This window comes from Penicillium expansum, assembly GCF_000769745.1.
Source record: "Penicillium expansum strain MD-8 chromosome Unknown contig355, whole genome shotgun sequence".
NCBI lineage: Eukaryota > Fungi > Ascomycota > Eurotiomycetes > Eurotiales > Aspergillaceae > Penicillium > Penicillium expansum.
In genome coordinates this window covers 90,781-107,213 of record NW_015971216.1, presented here as the reverse complement: position 1 = coordinate 107,213, position 16,433 = coordinate 90,781, and the positions used below count along the sequence as shown (strand labels likewise).

At 47.2% G+C, this 16,433-nt stretch overlaps 3 protein-coding genes across 3 annotated transcripts; all 3 read right to left on the bottom strand.

Annotated features, from left to right (window-relative positions):
* Positions 1 to 1,793: 1,793 nt before the first annotated feature.
* Positions 1,794 to 2,918, bottom strand: PEX2_100320 (uncharacterized protein; the record flags this gene model as incomplete). The annotated part of the gene is made up of 1 exon (XM_016747302.1): positions 1,794 to 2,918. One exon carries the CDS (start codon positions 2,916 to 2,918, stop codon positions 1,794 to 1,796), a length of 1,125 nt encoding a protein of 374 aa, XP_016601777.1.
* A 1,656-nt stretch (positions 2,919 to 4,574) lies between these two features.
* Positions 4,575 to 6,185, bottom strand: PEX2_100310 (uncharacterized protein; the record flags this gene model as incomplete). The annotated part of the gene is made up of 1 exon (XM_016747301.1): positions 4,575 to 6,185. The coding sequence occupies one exon, from the start codon at positions 6,183 to 6,185 to the stop codon at positions 4,575 to 4,577; it is 1,611 nt and encodes a 536-aa protein (XP_016601776.1).
* A 1,403-nt stretch (positions 6,186 to 7,588) lies between these two features.
* Positions 7,589 to 15,111, bottom strand: PEX2_100300 (type I polyketide synthase; the record flags this gene model as incomplete). Its single annotated transcript, XM_016747300.1, has 8 exons — positions 7,589 to 7,740; positions 7,803 to 8,472; positions 8,533 to 12,872; positions 12,954 to 13,881; positions 13,946 to 14,308; positions 14,364 to 14,632; positions 14,694 to 14,838; positions 14,902 to 15,111. 8 exons carry the CDS (start codon positions 15,109 to 15,111, stop codon positions 7,589 to 7,591), a joined length of 7,077 nt encoding a protein of 2,358 aa, XP_016601775.1.
* Positions 15,112 to 16,433: the final 1,322 nt, after the last annotated feature.

Here is a 16,433-nt window from a genome sequence, read left to right as displayed (position 1 = left end):
ATCCTTCATCACTTAGTGTAAGAGGTGTCTAATATATCATTGTGCATAGTTATAGATGTTTAATAATATACTATAGGAATAGTACACTAAACAGCATGTAGTAACTGGGATTTTAAATCTTTCACAAGTGTATAAAATTAAATTGAAAACTGTCTCCATCCCTGTGAATCCTATCTTCCTTTCTGACTAGTATACATTTGTGACGAGCAATGTGACGTGGAATCATGAAGAATTAGTTCAATGAGAGGTGTCAATACTGAGTACTGAGTTCTTCAAGATCCCGTTGACTGAAAGCAGCCTGAACTAGAATATGTGATAGAGGTGTTAAACTGCATCGACGCCGCTAATCTCAATTCCATAGGAGTTCGGCAAGATTAAGCGCCCCAGAATCATTTGCATGTGCGGAATCAATTACGGTTTAGCGTTGAACTAGACCCAATTGCATGTTTTAACTTGGGTTCTCAACAATAGACACTAAAGTAACTCCTTTCTTCCAATTTGATCAAATATAGTAGAGTTGTACTGTCCCCCGAGTGATATGATGTATATATATCTGACCAGTTAACCAAAAACTTACCCAAAGTCCGAGTTGACTTTAGGAACTATGATCTTGATTATAAACCACGAGAACAAGATATATAGGTCAAGGTCGATAGGTTAAGCAATTTTCTATAGCAATACAGCAATTAATGTTGAGAATTGGCAGTGTTGTATTTCTTATTGAATTACTTAGTTAGTTATACATCAGAGTATATTATGAACCCTAAAGTAGCCTCGCTTTATCCCAGATAGGTGCCATGGTCTAGTGGTATGACGAGACATTGTGGTGTTGATTCTGTCTTAGCCCTGGTTCGATTCCGGGTGGCGCCATTTTCAATTCTTTTTTTCAAAAAATTCATATATATCAGAATGTCGAGGAGAGTTGTTATTCTAGTGGTGTACGATAGGAATTATATTTAATACTTCATATAGGGGGTCTATGGCGTTAGATATGTGGCTAAGGTGGTAAATTGGATTATTGGAAGACAAGATTCACAATTCTATCCTATATTAGTTGAATAAGAACTTCGAAGAACTAAGTGTAGACTTATTATATCAAACAATTAAAACCAAACGCCAAACAATAAAATAAATAAACAAGATTTCTAAGCTCGAGGACATGAATGCCATTGAATTATACGAACAATAAAAAAAAAGAAATGGCGCCACCCGGAATCGAACCGGGGCTAAGACAGAATCAACACCACAATGTCTCGTCATACCACTAGACCATGGCACCTATTTGATGAAAAGGGGGCCATTTTAGCATATATAGTTCATGACAATATTGAACTAACTCGGTAAGTGTGAATACAATACACATTTTGTAGCAGTCTACCTCTTTTGTATGTCCCCACTTTCCCTAGGGATACTATTTTCTATGGGTAATTGAAGCATCAAGAAATTGCTACGAGCAATATGTATCTAATATAGACTATTTTAACAGAGGTGCTCGAAATATTGCGAAGGTTGCACTGGTCGATCGTCGAAAGAAAGAGTAGAAGACGTTTTATGTTGTAGTATTCGTAAAAGTGGAATTGGTATTCCTTAAATTCCTTACATATGGAGCAAAGATAGAAATCCCTTTGAGCCATCCTAAAATGTGTCATAATCGTATTTATCAAAAGAATTCATGTACCGCACGCCACAAGAGAAGCATCAAAATAGTGCCATGAGACGTGCAGAATCAAATATACCGACAGAGGCTTGAATATAGTATATGGAAAATGCAGGCCCAAGCTGAGATAAGTGGTCTACCCCTGGACTCGCTGCTTCCTCCAAGTCAAGAAGACAACATAAAACTTCTCCGTATTTGAGTCAAATTGGGAATTATTTCCAATTTTGATTTCGCCATTTGTACCCGAGCTTGATTGATGATCAAATGGCACCAAAGCCGGGGCCGCAGGAACCGGCTCCTGTTCCTGGAAAGATTGAGATTCTGGCCTAACCTCGGTATCGACCGGCCATGCAGCTCTCTGTCTCTTCAACTCCGCCTCTTTCGCCCCAGACCAAGTATATGCGCTCTTTGACTTGGGGTCAGCGACCAGATACAAGCCCTTGTCAGCCTGCATGGGAAACTTCCACTCGAAAGCTTGTTGTATGATGGCATCTAGCTGGTCCCTCTTCCGCATTATTGTCTCGAACTCAATCACCAACTCCTCGAGGCAGGGGAGGGAGCTAAATTGATTCCCCCATAATCGCGCTGCGGCTGGTGGGGAAACAACCTGGCCCATATCTGCTGCGCGGGTTCTCCCGGGCCGGAACGGATCGATTCCCAAGGGCTCATTGTTCTCCCAGTGCCACCAATCCGTGTGGCGAAGCGTGATGGTCATCTTCTTTGGAGCGATCCTGCACTCCCCGCGCAGATTGTGCCCGTCGTCACCTATCTTTAGCCCATCCCATATATGGGATTGATTGTCCTCTAGGAAAAACTGCTGGGTGAACAGGTGTAGATGCTGCACCTGAGCCCGCTGTTTCGGGGTCATCTTGCGAAAATAATTCAGCGGCGACGAGGCATCATTGACATGTGGCGGAGACCGATAGAACCAGAAAGTATGTTCATTCACTGCCGGTGGGAGGAGGGACGCCTCGGCATATATTTGCTGGCATGTCTGAAGGAGGGCAGTCTGTATGCGCTTGGGCTGCTTGTACCCAGGGCGGTAGTAGAAAGCGTTTTGCTTATAAAGGGAGCGAGAACTGTCGTCTGTGAGAACATCCTCGGACTCAAGGGCAAGCGTGTAAATCCGATTGCGGATCTCGGCGGGAAAGACGGTAAATAGGGGGGATGTCAATGGAGCTGCAGGTAGAGATGGGATAAGGTCCTTGAGGGTCTCCATTCCCTTTACACGACGCCTTTTTGATAGTCGACTCGAACGCATGTTGTGGGTAGCTATACAAGCACCTAAAAGAGCATACCTACCGATTTATATACTATACACATGACCCCGTTAATACCTGGAATAGCACCTCATTCGCCGCCAATAATACAGTATGCAACTAGCTTGTTTTGATTGGGGAAATTGCCGGTTAGCCTCATGGGTGCCTAGAAATGTCTCATGGTTGAGGCGCAATGGCTTAAATATTAGGCAGTCGCTCTCAAGACTGGTTCATCCGATGACGTAGACTTTGCTATTGTAGCGAGTATAAAAAATGTTGAAATAAATTAATTATCAACCAAAAAGCATCCACTTCAGAAGTAAAAGAAGAAGGGAGAAAAAAAAAGAAATGGCGCCACCCGGAATCGAACCGGGGCTAAGACAGAATTGGACACCACAATGTCTCGTCATACCACTAGACCATGGCACCTATTTGATGAAAATGTGGGCTATATTTGGCTTTATGTTTCTTAACCCAGTTATCGTTCGTGTAAGCTGAACTTTCTAGCCCTAGAGAACTCACTATTGTATCTTATCGTTCTGAAGGCGAGCAAAGTATGTGAGAATAGAAAACTACTAACCTCATTTCAGTTTGAATGGTCTACGGATGGGACCAACAATCTAACTATTACGTATCACCGGAAGCTGAATGAGATACCTATGTATGAACTACACAGCGAAATTTCCACTCTTGCTACGAAAATATAGTAATTGTACAAACCTTCAGATTTGGGCACTTCTGCCCTTTTATCGTTATATGATTGTAGACTTTAACTGATTAAATCCACACGGGGGCGGATATCCCATCAAGTATGGGATCCTACCCTCCGCCTTATGGAACTCGCGAGCGGCTTTGTCAAAATTTATGTTTGTGATAGCAATGATTGTGCCGGCAGAAAGAAGTATGTTCAAACCCTCGAGTGTCCTCAGTCGATTCACTAATAGAGTTCAGGATATTTTCCCAATTCCCCCTCGAACTTATATTGCAACATATCGATTTGGTTTTAGGGGTAGAAAGTTGGTGGCTGACAGCTAGGAGGGGGTGGCAGCAAAGGGAAAGTGCTAGGATAAGTTTCAAACCACCATGTGTAAACACTTCGAAAATTGCTGCATGGTCATATTTCAGGAAGAACCAGGCAGAAAGTAGGAGAGATCAGACAGAAAGGGGAGAATGAGGTGAAGACCAAGCGAACTATATATCAACACCAGATTCGATCCTACCTTGAAGGTTGCCATACTAGGCTTAGGCCTCTATTGATCTTCCCAGAAAGAACCAGATATTTTCATTTGGTAAAATGATGGTCTTTTACCTCCTCCATATCGGGACCCTCCCAAGGGGAATGCTCTTGCCCCAAGCAACTCAGCTTTGGCCCCTGACAAACAGCATGCCACTATGCTCGAGCCGACTCCTAGTTGCCAAGCAAGTATCTGTGCTTTCAATTTATCTATTGGTCATTGGCACTCTGGGGGTACTACAATATAGCTAATACCTCTCCTACGATTCAAAATAAGCAGATCTAGATTTAATAAATTCAATGAAAGTTTTTCATTGATGAACTTGACTCTAGTATAAACAAGGAGATAAAAATGTAGGTCATATCATATGTCATAACTGGCTCAGAATAAGATAACATGGGAAAACATATCATTTTTCATGAATCATGAATCGAAAATTGGCCCGTAGGCTGGAATCCCTTGGGATTCAAACTCGTAAACAATATCTTGAGTCATTTTGGGGTTGCTGATCACAAACACTGCCTCTGCTCTGAATTCCTTCACTTGCTGTCGCACGACGGGAAGCATGTCAACACGGCCATCACGACTGGTATCGAAGATAATTGGGTCTGGGCCCATCTCATGGACGAGATCAATGACACCCTGACCATAAGTCTTCAAGGGGTTACGTGTCTGCCAAATGACCTTGATCAACGGCCGGTTTTTGTCGCCCAGGAACCCGAGGCAGGGTCCTATCCCGGACCCCGTGGTCACTATGATAATGCGGTCGAAGACGCGCAGGCCATATCCGACACCACGCATCAGAGCCCCGCGCTTCCAAAGGTGGGTTGGCGGTTCACGGATGGTATCGGCCGTCCAATCCCCTGCTTTTGACACCACGATGGACCAGCTCCTCTTGTGCCCGTGGCCCTTGACAAATGGTTTCTTGCCAGACGCATTCTTGTCAGCTGTCTTCTCGCCAGCTGGAATGGGGTCCGGAAAGCCGGCGAAACTGTGCCAGTCGCGTAGAGGATGCTTTGAGACCTGGACACCTTTTGCGAAGCTGATTGGGGTGAAATCGAAGGATAGCCGTACAGCATGCGAAGACAGTGGCTCGGCCTTCACTGGAACCCTCCGCAATAGTAGCCATGGATGGGCTACGGCGACGATAGCCGCGATTAACAGCCAAAATGCAGGTAGAGTGACGAGGAAGTGGCCAAGAGTGACCTGCTCTGCCTTGCTCGATTCATGGGCAAATATCATAACTAAGGCCACGAAGAGAGCAAGGATCAGCCATGAGGTGAATCGGTGAGTGAGCTCAAAGTAGTCATGCATTCTCCTTCGGAAGGTGGGATATGCCACAACTACCATCACGAAAAGCAGCACAAGAATGATGTAGGCGACGGCGATCGGCGCGGCTGAGAAACCGGCATCTGTTTCTGTGCTGATGGGAGAATTTGTCCAATACATTTTTGACAGCATGGCAACAAATCCAATGTACCACACCAAAGAAGCAGTGCCACAGCCACTGTGAACACCACCGTAGTGTGCAGCCTTAGCGCACCTGCGGCGTAAAGACAGGGGTGCAGTTCGAGGAATTGAGCATACCGCTCTATATATGGCATTGACCATCATCGGGTGTCGAGCCAGACCACATGCCACCAAATTTACAGCCGTCGCATCGACAAGTGCCAGAAGCTGCCGATCAGAGATCATCACGTAGAGGAAAACTGCGAGATTTGCGCAAAATACGACCGTGAAGAGCCGTCGATAGACAGTAAACATGACATATCTGAAGTGCGCAAACCGCTTCCGTCGGGGCTCTATGGGCTGAGCTTCTAGATCAATCACACCAGGAGACTCGGGGCCATTGAATGAGACCTTCTGGGAAGATTCATTTTCAATGACCTTTTCTAGATCTGGGTCAATGGCCAAGTCATGGTCTATGACAATGATCTGTTCAGAATCTGGGGCGATGGCTTTGCCATGATCTATGACAATGGCCTTGGCCGGGGGGGCCGGCATGCATAGATCGCTCTTTTCAGTGTCTGCCATGCTGGAAGTAAAAGGACAGACAGAAGAGGGAGAAGGGAGAAGAGAAATCGGAGACGAGGGTGTTGTATTACATTTATTTTCTCCCGCGTGGAAGACTAAAAAGACGCCTTACACATTTTAGTGCGGTAGAGGATTTTCCGAGGAATGTCACTCGCGGAATCCTACAGTTCCCGGCCTTGCACCCAACTCAAGTAATAGACCCATGAGTGGGCTCCACGCGGTGGAGATACCCTATGTTATACAGACATATGGAGTACAAAGTACGGAGTAGCATGGCGATAGTGGCTTGCCTTGCTTTGACCAGGTGGGAACGTGGACGGTCCAGCCCAATATCCGCAATCTACCCCTCAGTGTAGCTGCTTCAAAGCCTTTCCATTTACAATATAGGGTTGTTTTAAATTTTGACCGAATTCGGAGTACCTCGGCCGATGTAACTGGACAGGCGCCGGCCTTGGTAAATCCGGTACCACTCGGACACCGATATATGTATTATATATTTGTATTTCGTACATCATGGAAGTGGGTTCTTCCTCTGGGCTGGCATATAACTTAAATTTGAGATCTGTGAGACTAAGGAAAACAAAATGAACATTGAATGGATCGGAATAGGCGGTGGAACCCCTATAACCTACTACAACATACATACTCCGTATACACATACAACATAGGTCGACAAGCGGGGTTTATCGCCTTGCTTCAAAGTGGCATGTGCATATTATGTTGTACCTATACCACCCCTGTTGAAGCAAGGGAGACCGTGCGACAAAAGCGAGTTTGTTAACGGGGCAACGTGGCCTCCGTACGGAGTCCACGTTCCTTGCCACCATTCGGGGGGAGGTCGTCTCAAAAGTGCAGAGCAGAGATCCCCACCCCAGCCCGCTCCCCTGGATTCAAAACTCCGTCTTTCTGTTGATCAACCCAATCGGGAAGTGTCGATCCAGTTCCAGACGTGTTGAGAGTATGGGTTTGTCATTAGTGGAGCCACCCGTGCACAAAGTTGTTCGTCGCGCTTGGTCCCCCTCACGATAACATACATTGAACGGAGTAATGGCGTCCCTCATCCCGGCAATTGCATGTTGAATGATCCTGCAATCTGCACAGCGGGGCTTTCTGCCATGCAATATGCGAGGTTGCTCCAAAGTATAACGGCCAGATTATCATGTGAGTTTGATGGCGGGACTCGGGACCCACCCGCGGCACGGGCTCCCAACACGACAAGTCTTGGCAATCTCGAAAATTTCATACATTTCAGATACGGAACAACGTATTGTAAATAAAAAACATATATGCTGAACTATTGAAACTATCTAAAAATGAGAAACGCTAAAAAGCAAGATAGAAATAGTTGAGGAAAAGGTTGTCTTAAGCTAAACCATACTTAGTATGGATTATCAGACAGTTCTTCAGCTCGGCACTGAGACAAATGAACTAGTGGAAGCAATTTTCCTCGCTAACGCCTTGGCTGGTTGGGAGCCAAGAAATTCGAAAGAGGATAGTTCTGCTCCCAGTTCGCGAGAGACCCAGTTCTGGACGGCTGTAGCTTTGAGGGAATCAACTAGAGGTCGGTGTTAGTCAACTGAACTATGGCAGTGGAAGAATATCATAAAAGAAACGTACCACCCAACGCGGACAATGGTAGATCTGAGTCGATAGCATCAGCAGTTGTAGCCATCGCATCTGCTAGATATTCACTCAGAGCATTAAGAACAATCTCAGTTGCAGTGTTGAGTGAACTAGATTCCTTAAGCAAGGCGCTGGTCTGAATAGAATCCTCAGTGTCCTCGACAGCGAGACAAAGTCGGTGATCGAACTTTCGATCGAGGACCCAGCCTGTAGAGCCATTGCTACGAGACAGGGAGTCTGTCATGCCAGCAATAATCTGAGACGGGAGGGAAAGCTTGCTGTTAATGATCACTCTGAGCAAGGTCTGGAGCTCATGGGTCATGATTTCTGTGCCCTCAAGATGTTTGTATCGACGGCGCCGTTGCTCTTGATCTTCAGAAATATCACTGAGTCCACTGGCATCTGGCACGAGGCCAATGTTAATAGAATGACCTGGGAGGCCGTGATTGCGTCGCCATTCCATGAGAGCATCAATGAAACCATTGCCAGCAGAATAGTTAGCCTGTCCCATATTACCAATGACACTGGCCACGGAAGACAATGCCACAAAGAAAGTCAAGCCTTCCTTGTCCGAAAACAGATGGTGCAAGTTCAGTGTCCCACGGATCTTGGATTCTGTGGATTGGGTCCAATCGCTAAAAGTCATGTTCTCGAACATTGCGTCCTGAAGATGTAGAAAATTAGATAGTGCAGATAGGAAAAAATTCAAACGAGGGTAAATCACCTTCAGAACTGTTGTACACTGAATAACGCCTGCGACAGTCCAGCTTTTACTGCGAATCTTATATGATAAGTGGTCAATATCTCCCTGTTGGGAGATATCACAGCGTAGTACATCGATGCGGCAGCCGCGATCGCGAAGGAGATCAAGGGAAAGCTGCTGACTAGGTTGTGTCCCACCAGATCTTCCAAGGAAAACCAGATGGCGGGCTCCAGACTGCACCAAGGTATCAGCAAGCGCAAGACCTAGATTACCCAATCCACCTGCTAGGATATATGTGCCTTCAGTTGGCAGACCAGTAAGATCTGGTAGTGGCAGCACAATGGGGACCTTCCCTGGAGCCTGAAGGTCCACGATAGCTCGGGCGTTGGTCGCTTTGCAATGTTTCAAAGCTCCCTGGAGATCAGAAATAGGGAACATGGAATAAGATTCGACGCGGTCCAACATGCGATGTTGCTTCATGAAGTCAATCACATGCCTTACTGAAGCATGTAGATTACCGGGCTTCTCTGAGAATGTTTTCTGCAGTCGCGGCGAAGAGAAAGTGCAGCCACTGTCGATGAAGCTCTCTGGAAGAGCACTCAGCTTCATCTCGCTCGAAAGATTAATGTACTGTCCTCCTTGGACCAGACATTTTGCAGCATTTCGACCTGGATACCCGCCAAGGAAGCAAATACTGGCGTCAACTCCACATCCATTGGTTAGCCTGGAAACACTAGTTTCCAAGCTACCGTGAACTCCCAGAATTCGATCCGCCAATACCGGGTAGCGGGTGCGAAGCCTCTCAGTAGTATCTAGAGAATCAGTTGCCACGATGACTTGCATCTTCATGGCAAGGGCATAGTCTATCATGGCCTGAAGGGTTTGGCTAATTGACCCAACCAAAAGCACCGAGGAACTTGAGCTGAGGTGACCGACTTGGGTGAGGATCTGATAAGCATTGAGATACGCGAGAGGAGTCGATATCGCCTTGGTTGGATCTGTGTTTGCAGGAATCCTAATAGTGTCGCTCTCCAAGACCTGCATTGTTGTCGAAAGTCCCGAGTTCGCTGATGCCAAGGTTAACACTTTATCGCCAACAGCCGAATCGTGCACACCAGTTCCGACACGGGTTACCCTTCCAACAATTTCGAACATTGGAAGAGCTGTCTCTGGTATCTTCCCCTGATCACCGTGTAAATCAAAGATCGTGGCCATTTCAACCTTGATCTCAGTGTGGTCTGATCTTAGTTCGTCTTTGAAGAGTTGTTGTTCCTCCCAGCGTGCATTGCCTGCGTCCTGGAACTTCAACTCAAGGGGTCTTGGATCAAGCGTCAGGTCTGATAGTACGGGCCTGGGGCCATTTATCAGAGTATGCATGGCCTCGTCTACCACTGGGGTCTCGAGCACTCGTGGGACCAACAGCCGACCGTTTGCTAGACGATACTCCAGGTCTGGCCGGCGTGAATTCTTTTGCGTTGTGAGTTGCATGACTTGGAGAATGCCACAAGCTAGTCCAAATTTGTCTTCCCAATCTTCTAAGTCCACTAGTAGGTGTGGGATAGCCGTGTTCCACTGCTCATTGCGAAGTGTTCGCAAAAGGCCACCCGTGGCACCGGATCCAATATTCTCAACATCCCCTTGGGCCCAGGAAGGCGACACCCAAAGAACGTATTGAGCTCGTATCAGCTCTTGGAGACGTTTCAGATCCTTTTCTGTCCACTCGGATACCCAAGGTCTTGCCAAGTCAAGAAACGAAATAACAGTCTTCCCTGCTAGTGTAGCCACCTGATCCAATCCCACAGACACGATGCGAACATTATGGATAGCAAAGATCTTCTCAAGGTGCTCAAAAACAGGGAATGAGTTGGAATTATCTGCTGGACTCAAAACATAGATTTCAGAGTCGGTTGTCCATGAGACTGGCGTCCTCCGCACAATGATAAACTTGCGATCTTCGGTAGTGCTGTGGATTTCAAGGCCGTCGAAGCGCTGCAGCTTCTCTGCTGCGGAGTTCAAATCGGTATCTGACACGCGTATTGCGACCAATCCTCCATGCTCAAGAATGGTGATGAGACACGGCAGAATAGCTCGAGAAGTTTTGTCCTCCCACACTCTGGGCTCATCAATCACGACCAAATCATATTTATCCTGAGCGAGTGACGAAGATGGAAGTTCGTCGAGCGTAGCGAGGGGTATCAAGTGAGTACCTGGGAGACTGTTCTCTGTTGGAGTGCCGCCTTCTGCCTGCTTATCGGCACATGAAGCGACAGTGATCTTTCCTAGGCAGGGTCGCTTTCCTACACTTGGGATCAGCTCTTGGAGATTTTCGATCCAAGAGGTCGATGTGTCTGAAGCAGTGATCAGTGCCCTGGCATCTCCGTTGGTATGGCACAGTCTCTTAATCCAATCTATCAGCTGGAGACTGCTGGCTTGCACCGCCGTATTCTTGCTTCCGTCATGGATTTGGCTAGTGACAAGCGGCGACTCCAAATGCTCATCCCAAACAATCGACGAATATCGGCTCTCCGAGGATGCTTCCTCTTTCTTTTGAGAATTGGGGTTGAAGGGAAGACGACCGAGATGAACACCTTCAAATGTGACCCAGGGCTGTGACCAGGAGGAGTCCGACGCGATGCACTGGGATCGTGATTTTCCATCTCGCCACTTAGTCTCTGTGTGGACGACAAATTGCTCACCTGGCTGTGGTTGGAACGTATTGGAGATGTAGATATTGTCAACTCCGACAGGAATATTCGCGTTGTTGCTGGAGAGCGCATCGGAGCAAGACAAAAGGGCAGACTGGAAGAGGCAATCAAGGGTTGTGGGATGGATGAAACTGGGTGACTCATTTTCGAAGGGCATTGATTGCTTTGTGTCTGTGACTACCCCGGATAGCCAGAGACGAGACTCTGAATCGCAAAAGGAAACGCCAGTGATTGTCTGGAAGGCCGGTCCCACGGTGAGTCCACCTGTGTTAGACAACCATTCACGTGCTTGCCTGACATCAGCCATTTTAGCCACTGTTTGAGTATTCTTGATACGCTCTAGCGCTGCTTCCCAGTTTGAGTTGTGCTCATCATCATCTCGATTCTCGTATCGTGTAATGAATGCACCCTTCGCGTGCTGAATCCAGGCACCCCCCGAGGGAAGTGAGAAAATTCCAAATTGATACCAACCCGGCATCCCTGGATGAGGCGAGACCTGAAGCAGAGTTTCTAAGCCTCTTTCATCGTCTGGAATAACCACTCCACGCATGAAATGAAGGTCTTGGAACTCTATTCCTTTGATATTGGCTTGGCCATCGGCAAGTTGCCGCGCTGCTTCCGTAGCCATCACCAACATTCCCGCGGCTGGGAATACAATCGATCCGGCAACAACATGATCGGCCATCCATGGGTTCTCCGAGAGTCGCAGGAAGTTTCTCCATCGTGGCTCCAAAGCGTTTTGATAATCCACGGCAGCTCCCAAGATATCATGACGGGGATGCTTACGCTGTCTCAATTGCGCTGTCTCTAATGGCTCGTGCCAGAAGGACGTCTGATGATTCCAGGGATAAGAAGGTAAATCGGCAAGCATTGTTGGTTTTGTAGTATCGACACTGCTGTTGACTGCAGCAAGGTCTATTGTATGTCCTGTGCTCCAAAGCGACCCAGCAACTTCCAACGCTGTTCGCAAAGCATTCTGGTTCCGCGAAACTAGGGAGTGGTAAGGCAATGATGCCATATTTGCGTTGACAGATTGTAGAATTTGATTCACGGGTCCTTTCAAAACAGCGTGTGGACCAATTTCAACCAATGCAGTCCATTTGATTGGAACAGGCCGGCGGCGAGACTTGATAGACTCGCTTAGGTTTGCGAGCTGTGTCACTGCGGCAGTGAACTCGACCGAGCTGACCATGTTCCGCACCCAGTATGATCCACTAAGCTCGGCGGGATATACTCGCTCTGTTGTGACCGATGAAAGCATGGGAATTGAGCCACTGTATCGATCTTCCGGCTTGATACAATTGATGGCATTACCAACTACTTCAACAAGATCCTCCATGTGAGGGGAATGATAAGCTGTATCGATGCGCAATTTCCGAGCGAAATGGCCATCCTGTTGTAATCTTGCTTCCAGCTGATCAATGAAGTCCACATCGCCCGAAAGGGTTGTACTGGCAGGACTATTGACGCAGGCAACCACAACTGAACGTGGTGGCAGCTCCTCAAGGTACTTTTGTGCATCGGCTGCAGAAATACCAGTAGCGAGCATACCACCTCGTCTCTCGCTCTGGGCGATCTGCTGTGAAAAGAACCCGCGGAACCACGCAACTCGCAAGGCATCTTCGTGGGAAAGATATCCACCAGCATATCCGGCGGCTATATAATACAAACAAGTCAGCTGGTACTCACCATGGAATGATTATTGCGAGAAAGAAGAATAGCAGGAGATATTCATACCTATTTCGCCGCTAGAGTGACCAACAACTGCGTTGGGATAAACTGACCAACTGGCCAAAAGATCAACCAATGCAATCTGCAACGCGCAGGTGATAGGCTGGCTTCGATCAGGTCGGTTAATTTGACTGTCTTTTGCCTCTGCCTTTATCTCCTCCACAATATCAAAGGGACATCCCAGGGACGAAAGAATGTCTTGTGATCGTGCTATGCTTTCCCTGAAAGTGGAAATCCTCAAAAGCTCCCGGCCCATTCCAGCCCACTGGCCACCCTGGCCCGTAAACACAAAGGCAAGTCTTGTTTGAGCTTTGCGACTAGCCCGAGGAAATTTAGGGAGCCCCTTATCCAAGATGGATCGTAGCTGGTCTTGTGAATTAGCAACCGCGAAGCTGCGGAAGCCCAACTGCGATCGGCGTGTCAGCATTGTATGGGCTAAATCTTTTAGCAGAAATTCCTGCTCAGCATTCTGCTGACGCTGAAGGAATGTGCTCCAATTTTGACCGGCTCGCTCGATACCAGCTTGGTCAAATGTAGAAAATACCACCACATGAGGGGCCGGCTCCCTATCTTCAGCATTGCCCTGGAAGGCTTCTTTGGTGCTTTCAAGAATTAGGTGCGCATTCGATCCACCGAATCCAAATGAATTGATACTGGCCCGCTGTGGCAGATGATCTGGCCAGGGTATCGTTTTATCGCTCAGGCGTAAACGCCAATCATCGAGCCGGATCTTGGGATTGATGTTCTTGAACCCGGCATTTGGCACCAGCGTGCCCTTTTCCAAACATAGAACGACTTTGATCAAGCTAGCCACTCCTGCAGCTCCTTCAGTGTGACCAAAATTTGTCTTCACTGAGCCTACGTATATTGGCTCATCGGTCGGTGTCCGTGCCTGGCCCAAAGTCATTCCGACAGCAGACAGCTCTATCGGGTCCTATTCATCACCAAGTTAACAAATAAAGTGCTTGAGTAGCCACCCATAGAACTGTTTTGCTTACCCCGACCGGAGTTCCAGTGCCATGGGCTTCAAAGTAGGAAGTGTCTCTCATTGAGATGCCATGACGTTCATAAACCGAACGAATCAAGTTGGCTTGAGACGTTGGGCTGGGCAGCGTAATTCCAGGAGTACGACCATCCTGGTTAATTCCTGTGCCGCGGATGATGGCTCGAATATTATCTCCATCGGCCAATGCGGCGCTGAGGGGTTTCAAAAGCACAGCACCGATGCCCTCTCCCCGACCATATCCATTTGCGGACTCATCAAATGAATGACTGATCCCATCTGCACTCATCATATGCATGTAGGAGAGTCTTTGTGTAAAATTAGGGTGCAAGATGAGACTAGCACCAGTTACCAGGGCCTGCCACGAGCGTGTTTAGCATCATGAACGGATATATACGGGTTGTAGTACGTACCATTCCACACTCTCCAGATCGCAAGGATTGGGCTGCTAAATGGACCGCGGTCAAACTAGAGGAACAAGCAGTATCCATCATAATACTCGGACCTTGGAGATCAAAGAACCACGACAAACGATTGGCCAGCATAGTCCTTCCATTGCCAGTAGCCGAGTTGTGGGGCATATCATAGATATCTCTTGTCGACAATAGCTCATAATCATTGGTCATTGAGCCGGAGTACACTGCTGTGTTACTTCCTGGGAGTGTATCTATTGGTATTCCGCCTATTCCACCCGTTTTAGCTTGACTGGCTTTCCGTGAATTCCCGGATCTTGTTTGTCTTACTGTTTTCAAAAGTCTCATATGCGACTTCAAGCAACAAACGCTGCGCTGGATCCATGCCAGCCGCCTCTTTAGCTGTGATAGAAAAAAAAGGAGCATCAAATCGGGATGGATCTTCCTGCAAAAAGAATCCACTATCATGATTGATCTAATCATCCCATGGCCTCAGTGTTAGAATAATAAACTAAAGTGTAAGTGAGGATATTCATACCGCTCCTTTTCGTTCATGGCTGGGATGGTGCCAGGCCGAAGCTTCATATCGGCTTGTGGGAACAGTCCCATGTCCAGTGCGTCCCTCGCATAGCATCTGCCAGAAGTTCTCAATGGATGTTGCTCCCCCAGAGAAGCGGCACCCCATTCCAATAACAGCAATTCCCTCCATATCTGTAGGGGCAGAATTCGTCGTCAGTCGGCCAGGCATCTTGTGGGTATGGAATAATTGAGGACAGGTTTGAACAAGATTCCAGAGCAGGAATGCTGTGGGGTATTATACTCGATGCGGTGCATTCCGGGTTCGGCAAATCCCCGTCTTGTTTGCAGGCAATGAAACTGGCTATACATCCTGGACACTAGTTCCATTAATGCGTAAAGTACTCCGTGCTCCGTATCGCATATTCACATGCATATTTTACTGGCTATCAAAGCGGAGAACATGCAGTGGAGACCTAAACTCATTGAAAAGCGCTCTAGACAATGTACCTACAGAGTACTTTGGATATCATTCTACTCTGTACTCCATAAATCTTTTGGAATTTGGGTTGGTGAGACCTTGTTTCCTACAGAGTACCCTTGAGACAAATTTCTAGAAGATGGATCCAGTTAATGCAGTTCGATCTCATTCTCCATACTCGTGCAGCTTGGATGCCAGTGCCGGTTCCACCATTTTCTGTATGTTAACGTCTGGTTGAATGCTGCTGTGACGAATATTACGAAAATGCTGTTAAGTGGGGACTTTCTACTCCATAGATCAACGAACTGGATCGTCAATGCCTCAAGATGGACCAGATGTCCATGTGAATTGTACTTACAGCAAATTACCAGTATCGGTCACTGTATTTCAAGATATCGGCCCGCATGGCCTGCTCCACTATATTATGACAGTAAGCCAATGTTCGTAGCCGAAGATCGCCTATCAGGATTTCTTTTTATGTCTGTTCTTTTTATGAGGGGATTCCCATCCCGCAGTGGAGAAACCACTTTCCACTTCAAGCCCCCTATTTGAGACAAGCTCCACTTTTCGGACTCCGTGGGTACTTGTTCCCCCTTACTCCGTGCAAGGATGTATTTTGGAGTATATCAATCTTACCAGTTGGGTTATCTGGAGGGCTAGCTCTTTAGACGTTACCATTATGGTGCAATCTCGCTTCGGTGATATTTAGCTGTGGCAACTGGGGGACCATTACTGGCACTGTGCCGGATCGCAATTTCGCGATGAGAACTTCTGGTGGAGCACATTTTACAATACGGAGTAATAATTGACTTTATTGAAGCTACTAACACTTCCTTGCCCCTCCACTCCACGCAGATCACCTGCAATATATGGAGCACATTATATCTGTATTTCGACGATCTCAAAAACTATACGCAGTGCTCCATAGTCTACGAAGTACGCTAGCTAATATTATCGCGCGGCAAAAAGACTGTACTTTGTCTGAGCTCTTCAATAGTTCAATCTCGCCCGGGAGCCTAGATCACCTTGCGGACCAATTCCAAGCCACACACGGAGAATTCCGCACGAATTGC